We start from the raw sequence: 12,252 nt of genomic DNA, 5'->3' as shown, positions 1-12,252 counted from the left end.
TTTCAAGTGTTGTAAATATCGTCGGGTGACAAGCAAAAGTCACTAAGTACTATCAAAAAATTAAAGTAACAATGCACTTTATTACACTTGTAACACGGTTTATTGTCTAATAATTTCAATGGTGTTAGTTAGTGACTTTTGCTTGTCACCCGACGATATGTAGAGTCTGTTTGGTTTATTAACGACAATCCTAAAGAAATATAGCTCCATGAAATATGAATTTAAAATTAATGGTGATCATTGCAAAAGTCACTTGCTCCTCGTGTTAAATTAAATCCTCGAAAACAATACTAAAACGGTTTTAGAGCGTTTCTGGCAACTTTTGCACCCATAACTCCTTAGCTATAAACGTTGTACAGACACCAATTTTAACGTGAGTATTCATTAAAATATGCTTTTAGAAATGAAATATGACTCAAGCTTATATATACTTACATGTGCCGCAATAAACGTGTCAAGATGATGCCTGTGCTGCGGCGGTAAATCCGGCAGCGCTCGTGTTAAATTAAATTCTCGAAAACAATACTAAAACGGTTTTAGAGCGTTTCTGGCAACTTTTGCACCCATAACTCCTTAGCTATAAACGTTGTACAGACACCAATTTTAACGTGAGTATTCATTAAAATATGCTTTTAGAAATGAAATATGACTCAAGCTTATATATACTTACATGTGCCGCAATAAACGTGTCAAGATGATGCCTGTGCTGCGGCGGTAAATCCGGCAGCGCTCGTGTTAAATTAAATTCTCGAAAACAATACTAAAACGGTTTTAGAGCGTTTCTGGCAACTTTTGCACCCATAACTCCTTAGCTATAAACGTTGTACAGACACCAATTTTAACGTGAGTATTCATTAAAATATGCTTTTAGAAATGAAATATGACTCAAGCTTATATATACTTACATGTGCCGCAATAAACGTGTCAAGATGATGCCTGTGCTGCGGCGGTAAATCCGGCAGCGCTCGTGTTAAATTAAATTCTCGAAAACAATACTAAAACGGTTTTAGAGCGTTTCTGGCAACTTTTGCACCCATAACTCCTTAGCTATAAACGTTGTACAGACACCAATTTTAACGTGAGTATTCATTAAAATATGCTTTTAGAAATGAAATATGACTCAAGCTTATATATACTTACATGTGCCGCAATAAACGTGTCAAGATGATGCCTGTGCTGCGGCGGTAAATCCGGCAGCGCTCGCAGCTCTAGCGCATCCTGCGGCGTCGCTCGCCGCACAAGCCTCTCCGCTAACGCCAATCTCGCTCCTTCTACTCTTAGCCGCCATGCAGCTTCGTATAGTTTCCGCGCTGGAGCGCCAGCAGATGCTACTAATCTTCCAGTATACGCCCATTCGGCTAACGCACGTAGCGACGCCGCGTCAACCCCCGCTACGCGATGTAATGGCTCCGCTAAAGTTTCTAATAAATACGGTGACGCAGCAGCCAGTACTGCCTTGTGTGCGGGCGTTTCTTCGCCCCCAGCAACGAGTAGGACGTCGAAGTGTTGTCGCGACTTGCGTAGCGCGTTGAGCGAGGCGAGGGCGCGCGCTGGTAGTTCCAAGTCCTCGGCAAGGAGTTCTACGGTTCCTTCGCCGCCGGAGCCGGCGCTCGCCTCCTCGCCTTCGCTGTCGCTGGCTGACGCGTGTTCAGGTGACGCGCCGCCTGACAACAGAGAATACATATTAGAAAGTGCTTTATTCGTAACAAACGAAGAAGAAAATTATAAAATGCATAAAACGACAAAGTGCCACGAAATGGTCTAATCTCAGCATAATACAGTCACCAGCATTATGTTGAGATTACACCATTTCGTGGCACTTCCAGCGCTGATCTTTCGATGAGACCGTGTGGTGAATATATAAGCTGCATTTGAACTGTGAGCTATATGGAATATCTTAGCCTACGTTCATATTTACCCCTTATTACGGAATGCATACATAGCAAAAGCATTTATATGAGGGGCTATATGTTTGTGTGTTTTTGCATTCCATAAATGTCCCCATGTATCTCCAAAGAACTTGGCAGAATTGGTTAAATCTTTGGGTAAAGCTTATGTGTTACACCACAGCAACTATGGTTACCGCACTAGATGGCGTTTAAATAATTTTATCTACACACATATCATAAACTCTCTATGACGCCTTCAAAATCCGTAAATAATGGCCCACATTACGATAAACTGTTTTGTTACAGCAAATTTCTTATCTGTGAAAATGTGGTAATAACTTCATTACTATATCAAAATCGATTTGGTAATGCATTTTAAATTTCGAACATCTCTGAATAAAAAAAGCAATTTGATTTGACCCCTATTCTAATATCAGTCGTCATGACGTTTTATTCGAAATCAAATGACAATTGCATACAATATTGACAAATCCCGTATGTAAGTTGGTATCGGACGATATGGTAATCGACCCCGACTCTAGTTTGTCTCTGAATTAAAAAAAACTACGGATGCGTGACATACGTGAAAAAAGTTTTCCTTTGCCGCCATTTGACGTACAGTTTATATTTTAATTAATTTGTAAGTAAAAAATAATTTGTTTTGTTGTTTTTAAAGTAACTATAACAAAAGTTTCGTGTAAATTGTGCGATAAAGATATTTCGGAGACGCCAGCTCATATCCGCGAGTTCCGCCAGAGAGGAAAGTGCCCCAATGTCGGTTGTAATATGAGGTTAGTGAATATATCATAGAAAGTTTATAATATGTGTGTAGATAAAGCAGTGTATGTAACTGTACATAATTAGGCATTAAAACACTCGTGTGATACTATTATGAAACTCATTTCATTCGTTTCATAAACCCACACTCGTATTTTAATGCCTTTCATTATGTAGCAGTCACATAAACTACTATTGCATTGTCCTTTCAAACTTAATTGGCATGGAAATGGAAACGTCAATGTACAGGGCTCCACAGAGATTGCAACAAAAAACATGCCATTTTCGATACATATATAACTAAGCACAAGAAACAAATTCAACCGGTCGATCAAATGTCGCAATGTATCAAAAATCGCATGCGTTGCTAAGTAAACAGATCCCTTATGGTAGGCGCAATCTTATAATCTATCTATCTAATCTAATACCTTTAAACGAGCAATTCTTGTTTATTTATTTATATATAACTCTAACGACTCTAAAAAATTCTAACGATTTAGAATTTAGATGAAATTTGTTATATGGGGGTATTCGAGGGCGATAAATCGATCTAGCTAGGTCTTATGTCTGGGAAAACGCGCATTTTTTAGCTTTTATATGTTTTCAAGCAAAGCTCGGTCTCCCAGATATTATTCTATCTAAGTATTCAGTCAGAGGCACGTGTCCAAGGCACGCGCGGCTGAGTGCCTTATATTCGCAAGTCTCAACCCACGTGACGACCTCGATAAGATATCCATAGCTTCGTTGGCACGGTTGACTGACGGCCAACCTTACTGTGAGAAGATACGGTCTAAAATGGTCAAAAAAGTGTGTTGTTATTTTTGTAGCCTCCAAAATATGAAATAAACAAACAAATATACGAAGAGAGGCCAAAAAAGAGCGTGAAATAAATGAGAAATTCAGTCTAAGATGACAATCTCAATAATCTCATGCCAACTACCCACTTAAATAGTTATAGGTAGGACTTTTATACATATAAATTGGTATTTTGTATAGAGCTTGTTGACCGACCGTTAGCGAAGGTCTCCGATTCAGTCTGGGCGAAAACGATTTCGTATGTCTGATGTTCTCCTCGGCAAGATAGCATTTCTTTTTCGTGAAATTTTGTGAGCAGGTTCGGTAGTTAGATAGATTTTCTCGTTTCGTTTTTTGGGAAATATTGATAATGGCTGAAATTGGCGGACTTAAGCCCCAGTAGGATCAATGGCACAAGACTATTGTGAGTTCGCTGTGATAATTACCTAAGGAAATAAGTAGGTATTTTGCTTATCGCAAGATCTACAGTCTACAGATCACAGAGCTACTAGTAAATAAGTACTCTTTGACAACGAAGCCCACATTGTTCAGATATATGTGACCACCTTGTCCACTTCGATATACATATCTGATAGCAACTGCACGGTGTAAGCACGGTGGATCAATACGCACAATAAACGTCGTCCATTGTACCTTGACATTGCAAAAACTGCCTACTAATCGCAAAACAACGTCTCAAATGCGTGCAAATCCCTTATGAACTCTGTATCTCTAACTACTTAAGCTGGACAGAGACCAACATATATCGGTCAGTCTGGTTATAATCCCGCGCTGTCTACCCCAGTAAAAACCGAAAGAAAGCTGTTTCGCTCGCTCTTACAGCTGATAATGAAACAGGTAGCTTTACGTCTATCAGCGGTCAAGGGCGTCCCAATTGAACTCATTTCTTACGCGAGGCTAAATGTAAATAAACATGCTATTGTGAACTTTATTTTCGGGGCCATAAGTTTCAAGATAAGCGGTTTATGTTTAATGACGCAGGCTTGAGGCTACTGACAATTTATCTATCACGGAAAAGTTTTAGCTCATAAGCAAATAACATGTTGTAATGACTGTTTATTTACACCTTGAATGTATAAACTACTTAATCATTAAATACACACAAGATTCATCTAATGCCAAATATATGACTATTGAAATAACTGCTATGAATAGACCAGTGTGTTTTCACTGTTACAGATGGGTTAGGATTTCAAAAATAACCTTATCGCTACATCTTATCACCTCACCATCTCTTCACAAGTTTTTATAAAAGCTACTAATTAAAATTAGCATGCCTTACCGCTAGGCCACCAGTACCCAAAATAACCTAATTATCATTTCGTTACATGTTCGCCTCTTTCGTATGTTTCCTATCTTTTACGTAATAAATAACAATGAGTTATAGAACTATAACTATGTACTACTTTATGTAATGTAGGTACATACAGTCAGCTGCAGTAATACCAGATGAGTATGATCAAGTAAACCTATAATGTATTATCAAATCATAATGTTTATTTATGTTATCATTTTCATAAGACCAAGACGCCATCTCAACGGCGTTATTCAATTCACCTACCAAACTCCGGTGACTCTATCCAATATAAGAGGCATAAGAGCCCACTTTAATTGCACATATTTGCTATTGATCTAGAGGCCACATTACGCTGGTTTTTTCTCGCAACTATCAATGGTTATCATTGACTATCATTTACAGACTCCACTTTATGAAATACGTACATACATATATATAATCACGCCTATTTCCCGGAGGGGTAGGCAGAGACCACGGGTTTCCACTTGCTACGATCCTGACATACCTCTTTCGCTTCCTTCACTTTCATAACATTCCTCATACACGCTCGCCGGTTTAGGATGCTCTTGACCTGGCCTTTCTTCAAGATTTCCCCGATCTGATCAGAGAAAGTCCGCCGAGGTGTACCCCTTCCAACTCCCACTTCCACTTCTTTCTTATACACTCTCTTTGACTTTATGAAATGTTTACTAAAAACGTGAAACCACACAGTCATAATATATCATAGTTCATAATAGCAAAAAGAATAGATAGTATAGAGGGGTCCTGTCATTGTCAATTTTGTAGTCACGGTACATTTACTGCCATCTATCGACACACGATTAAAACTTAAAATAAAATTGAAAATGTATAAAATAATCAAAATATGTTTACGGATAAATGATTCTTAATTTTTATTGTTCGATACTGACCCATGTTCTTTCACTGATATGTGTTTAAATTGTTAAATACCAAACGGTGTCGTTAACGCCATCTAGCCGAGAATAGGCCAAAGGTAATGGCGCCATCTATTCGAGAATGACTTTTCCGTGGCCGTCCGAGGCACGTTTTTTTCTTAGACTTTATTTATCTTATACGGAGTTATATGACTTATATGTATCTCTGATAATAGTTTGTGCCCGATGTCTGATAAATTTTGAGGTGGAAAGGTAGGGCGAACAAAAACCGCGAAAGCCTAAAATTTAATTTTTTTACCTGCCTCTCTACCGTTCTTGCGTATACCTACCTATCGTTATATGTATAAATGACAGCAACGCTCATAACTGTACATCGGTGGACCTTATTACAAAAGGCATAAGATCCACCGATGTAAAGTTAACAGTGTGAGCGATGGTTCCTATATTCAAGCGATGGAGAGGTAGATAGAATTTCGATTTTCTAATTTTATCGAACTTCGATGACGTATGTAAACTGTTCAGTTCAACAGACCCCAAATGAAGAATGGGTGTTCCAATTTGTGATATCCAAGTCTATCTACCAGGCACGGGTACCATTTCGTAGGTTGTTACGAGTACAGTGACAATCATATTAGACATCGGCCTTCGTATTGATTGCCAATGTGACAAGGTGCGAAATGGTACATAAATTGACTGCCCCTAAGTGATCTGTGAAGACGACAATACGCGTCACGGACTCACGGAAGACTATAGTGACGTCACGTGGCCTCACTCGACACGTGTTTTTCTGCTGTCAACGGGCGCTCGACCGAATCACAACAATCTTACTCAAGGACCTTTCTAACAGGTAGCAATGACGAACGAACTTAATTAAATTCCTACCTTCCTTCCGTTTTTACTGTATTCCGTAAATTAACGAATAGTTCGAAACTCGAAATGTAAGATTACTTATCTTATCTTTCTAATAAATAAATGACCCGTTTACACTTTTTACCCAACATAGCATAGCAAAGCAAAAGGGTTATATTGGGTAATCCATCTAGCAGCAAAATCACTGAGCAGATATTGATAAATGGGATGTCAAAGGAAGGGTATGATTATATCGGGTGTTCTATCCTAGCAGCAAAAGTATCGGTTCCGAACCTTAAGGTAATCGTCTAATCACCGTCGAAGGGGCTGAAATATTGAAAATTACCAATATTGGAATGCTTAAAAACAACTACTACGAAGGACACCGTAGCCGGGTCAAAGTGCTTCAAACATTCTACCTGTGGTTACGTAAGTAATAGTATCTACCTATTTTATTCTATGTCTATCGAAGCCTACATAGTTAATTACATAGTAGCTCGCCTAACCTAGCTCTTACACTAATTGAATGTTAGTATACATATATGTATAACTAGAATACCTACGCCTAGGTTGCAAAAAGCGTACCGGCCGTTTCCACGCAGAAAGCAAAATTATAAACAAGTCTGATTTTTATCAACGTATAGTTATTACTTCAGACTTCGCTGGTTCAGTCACCTATTAAGAATGGGAGAGGACCGGGCTGCCAAGAGGGCGTACCTGGGAAGACCGACTGGTGGCCGCCCGGTAGGTCGGCCCAGATACCGCTGGGGAGATCTGCGTCAGCTTCAAGCCGATAATTGGCAGGAAACGGCGCAGGATCGGGAAAAGCGGCGTGATCTCGTTTCGGAGGCCAAGACTCTCTTTGGGTCGCCGAGCCATATTAAGTTAGTTAGATAGTTATTACGCATATCGAGAGCAATTTATAGGTATTAGGAAAAAGTTGTGAGACGCACTATAGGTACAGTCGCCATCATATATATTGGAGCGGCCGAGGTGCTCAAAAATATCTGAACACGCACTCTAACGTCTTGACAATACGCGTATCAAATAAGTTTAGTATACCTACTGATATCGCGCCGTAGAGATATAGAGTTGCCACAGGACGTCCTTTATAAACATGAAACAATACTTCTTTTACCTGTGTGTTATACCATTCATTCATTCATCTCTTCTTGAATGCACGATCTTAATTTAGAAATAACCGGCCTTTATACTAGCGGACAGGGCATAACCCTACTCGTAATCATACTCTGTCGATACAGACTAGGGTCGCCAAGACAAAACTATGACTTGATGACAAGCTGATTTCGTAGGCACAAATACTTCATGTATATGTGTGCGTATCGCGTATAAACAAACACGAGGAAATCGGCGTTTTATGAAAGTATTGTTTAAGCAACACTACCTCTGACGGTCTAGCATGAGTTGCGTTCTCGCGCGCGACTCCATCATACATCGAGCGCGACTTCAAGTATGAACTCGCGCGCGAGACCGCAACTTATGCTAGACGCCCTGCTCTGCTCGTAGATAATAGTTTGTGCCTGTCAGGCGATAACCGCGATGTGGTCGCGAACGGCAAATATCGAATGTCTCTGGCAACACAATTGTTTATTTAGCTACAGTCAGCCGGAATGATTTTAACAGTCGCTATCAGATATATCGGAGATCGGAGCGGCCATGGTGCTCACAAATATCTGAACAGGCCTCTATTGTCAAGGCGCTAGAGTGCGTGGATATTTTTGAGCACCCCGGACGCCCCGATATATCTGGGCGCGTAGCCAACGTGCCAATCGTTAACGCTACGTATAGCGTATCGTAGTCATCTCTCTCTATCACTCTTCCAAACTAGTGCGCAAGTAACAGTTGCGTTTCGTACGCTACAGTGTAATTTAATATATTCGTCCCCATGCCACAGAATAAATAATAGTACTATGTACAGAAGACCCACTCTCTAACAAAACGCGTCTGTTACGATCAGGACAGATATGGCCGCTAGGTGGCGACAGCGCCACGCGCGGCTTATGGCTAGCCACCAAAATTGGTGTGGAACGGATGTACTTTTAGCTACCTGTTGCAAAGCGACGAAATCGCGGAGTGAGCCACGCCTGCCTAATGCCTATGCCCTAATCAATAACTGACCTTGACTGTCACTATAAAGCGGCCGTCGAACCTGACTATCTAATCTCAGACCAATTTGGTCTCGATTGTGCTCCTTTGATCGTACCTATAATCATTTTGCCCTCTAGAAGTCTAGATCCTGTGTCAGTATCAGCTTGATAGGGTCAGATTGAATCAATAAATTGAGAGTAGAGTTAGGTATAAGGGGTCACATTTTCCCTGTGGACATTAGGTAACAGGCTAGTGTAGATAAATGCAAAAGTGTGGCTGTTTAAAACCTCTTCACGCTTAAACCGCTGAACCGATTTAGATGTAATTTGGTGTGGAGATAGTTTGAGACTCGAGGAATGACAATAATGACAGGGCAGTATATATCAATCATCAATATCATCATCTCACGCAGACGAAGTCGCGGGCAGAAGATAGTGACCCATAACCGCCAAGCGGTTACCACAGTCATGAACACAGCTAATAGGTTTCGCTGAAGAGTCGAAGGCCCACGGCATTCCAGTCCGTAGTAGGTACTAAACTGGCGCAAGGCATTTGAAAAGCATCTCTATATGTATAGGAACAGGGACTAGATTTGATATCAGAGCAGACCTGTCGAAGTAACGGATACTATGGCTGATCCGGTATGTTAAAGGCTAATAGGTTCTAGAAACAAAAAGCTTGCCTTTAATAAATAAGGGAATCATTGAAAATGCTGAATGGTGCTGGATGCAGCACCTGCTTAATTAACCGAGCGTTAGCAAGGGTCTACGTTTCTGCTTGGGCAAAATTTGGGCCATTTTGGACATTTCCAAACGTTTTTTGGAAATGTCCAAAATGGCGAAAATTGAGAAAAGACGTAAGGAGAGTCTATGGCACTTGTGTTTTTACAATTTTTAAGCTTATAGCTCGTGATATAGCTCTTACACTCTACACCACACAGAGTCAATAGTTAAGAATATTCAAAGTATTAAATAATATCCCTAGCTACTTATACTTATTGCTGAAAACCTATAGCCTACGCTACACGCAAACTATAGGTGCATATTCTCAAATTTATGATAATTGACCGAAGCGAAGCGAAGGTCTACGTTTTGACTCGGGCATTTTGCTTTCGTATGTCCGGATGTTCTCCTCTACAGGTCGCAATTCTTAACCGATTCTCGTGAAATTTTGTGACCGAATTTTATGACTAAATAAATTTTTTTTGTCAATCCGGTTTTTGGAAATTTTTAAAAATGGCGGAGTCGTGATACCTGGCGCCTAAACAAATAGTCGTATCGATATCATAAGACTTTTTTCTTTTTGAAACATGTTTACAGAGTTAATAGCAAAAAATGCAGAAAAAAATTATCGCTGGTTTAGGCGGTATTTAGATATTTAATTTTAACTAATTTTAATTTGAGAAGGAGTAGCTAAATTTCGTCAACTCGTCTAAGAACTATTTGGCTCAGTTTGTAAACGTTCGCTTTTTCTGTTTGCACAGAGGGTCTGGGTTCGATCCCCAGTAATTGTATGCTGGGATATTATAACTTTTTGTATTTTTTTACACATAAATTTCGTATTGTTTTTCTTTAATTTACTATACACCGTGTTTTTATTGAATTCCGTTAACTTCGGGGTATAGTTAAGTACGTTTATAAGAACTAAATGGCATAGTTAATTTTCAAAAAAAAAAATTTTTTTTTGTTTTCTTTTTTGTTTTTTTTTGTTTAAAAAGTAATTAAATGTAGCATATAGCGTTGTTGTAACACGGGCATTACATTTAACTCAACCAAACAATTGAAATCTGTGACATATCAATGTCATTTCGTACATCAATCGACCGAGATTGTACTTAAGTTTAGTAGCAAATGTATGAACTCATTCTAAACACTAATCAATATGTAAGCCGGCCCTAAGGCAAGTGTACACGCTTGTAGAGGCCTTATAGTAAAAAAATAAATTATGGATTATCTCCGAAATGGACTTAATTAGAACATCTGTGTCTTTGAGAAAGTTACTTGATTTAAGCTCAGGAATGCACCCTTGAAATTAACGGAAATAAAAAAAAACACGGTGTATTTAAAGCTCTTAGCACCATGTTATTTCAAGCTCTGCTCGCGAGGTCTACAGCTCACAGAGCCACTAGTGATATTCTTACCATGTTCTTAATCTAATAAAGTAAACTATCCTAACCCTCATTTACGATACCTATTATGATTAGATATATTAGTTTGCACAATACGTGCGTAATACCATTAAGGTGCAGTGGGTTCAGAAAACGAAGTTTTTAAAAAGCCGTAGCTCTTTTTTGGATCACAATACGGCTGCCATACATTCAATTAACAATCTTGAGGGCTTTTTCTAGTGACTTCCGCGATTCGAATCCTAAATTTTTGACTTTTGCTCGATAGAAAACGATCACGAACATAGGTCTAAAACGGACTTTAAACATTCGTAACAATTTGTGCACAAAAGATAAAAATATGAAAACTGCTTCTAATAACGCGCAATTTTATGCTTGAGCGAATTCCGCGATTACTTTTTTTTTTAATTTAACATTAAATAAATAAGTTCAAAAACATGATATCAGCGGTCCCGTGCACGCAACTTCTTTGATCAGATGCCCGCTGGGCTTGAACGAAGGCGGTCCTATCGCGGGGCGCACTAAACTGACAGTTGGGTTTTGCAATTATTTTGACATTAAATCATATACGTATACGAAAAAGTATACCAGTAGACAAATTGTATTTAAAAAAATAGGGTAAATTAATTATCATCACATAGAGCTCGGGTCTCATCTTAAATTTGATTTGTTGTTGTTTACGGGGGATAATTATTGAAAAACGCAGTAAACTCTCAAAACAATACGGTTCTAAAATCATTTAAGTAATTTGCTCCTTCAAACCCCGCTTAAAATGAAAAAAGTTTGAAGACTCATACTTACTGATTGGAGTTAATTTTCATTATGCTGGTATTACCTAATATTGCGTAATTTTAAAAAGGTACCCATGTGACTTCTGTACGTCAACGTCAATGAACTGATTGTGATGACAATTTTGTGATCTTGTATTTATGTTAGAGAACTTTTGATCTTCAAATATTACCTATTAATACGGAACGATATGTAAATATTTCGTGTACTACTTGAAAATCTTGAAGCGGTACACCTATCTTGTTGCTGTGAGGTCCGCCCAGATATATAATGCGGTGACGTGCTGTTCTGCAAACCTTCATGAAATCAAGAATAAATAAACGACTATGGTCTAGCCTCAGTCCTAGTGAGTTTTTGCGGCTCGTGAGGCCGGGATATACTTGCCTACGAGGCTTACAGGCCAATACCGTTGCGGACTGGTTTACTGTGATTGTCTATGTATCGATTGTTATCCAAATTTACTATAAAATAAAACAAAGTTTCTAGTTCAATTATATTCTGTGCATATTTAATTTTATTTTTTATACCTCGTCGATGACAAACAAGCATACGGCCCGTCTGATGGTAAGCAGTCTCCGTAGCCTATGGACGCCTGCAACTCCAGAGGTGTTAGGTACATGCGCGTTGCCGTGCCTAACCCTCCGCACCCTCGTTGATAACTGGCAACCATACTCACCGGCAGGAACAATACTATGAGTAGGATCT

General features: G+C 39.2%; 1 protein-coding gene across 1 annotated transcript in view; it reads right to left on the bottom strand.

The window, feature by feature from the left end:
- Positions 1-12,252, bottom strand: part of LOC134800543 (influenza virus NS1A-binding protein homolog) — a 31,268-nt gene that overhangs the window by 12,706 nt on the left and 6,310 nt on the right. The window contains exon 3 of the mRNA XM_063773027.1: positions 1,141-1,664. Coding sequence (XP_063629097.1) covers positions 1,141-1,664 — 524 coding nt within the window. The remainder of the gene's footprint in view (positions 1-1,140; positions 1,665-12,252) is intronic.

The sequence above is a fragment of the Cydia splendana genome, chromosome 20 (genome assembly GCF_910591565.1).
Source record: "Cydia splendana chromosome 20, ilCydSple1.2, whole genome shotgun sequence".
In the NCBI taxonomy this organism is placed as follows: Eukaryota; Metazoa; Arthropoda; class Insecta; order Lepidoptera; family Tortricidae; genus Cydia; species Cydia splendana.
The sequence above is the reverse complement of the archived record's forward strand: the minus strand, read 5'-3'. Positions and strand labels throughout refer to the sequence as shown.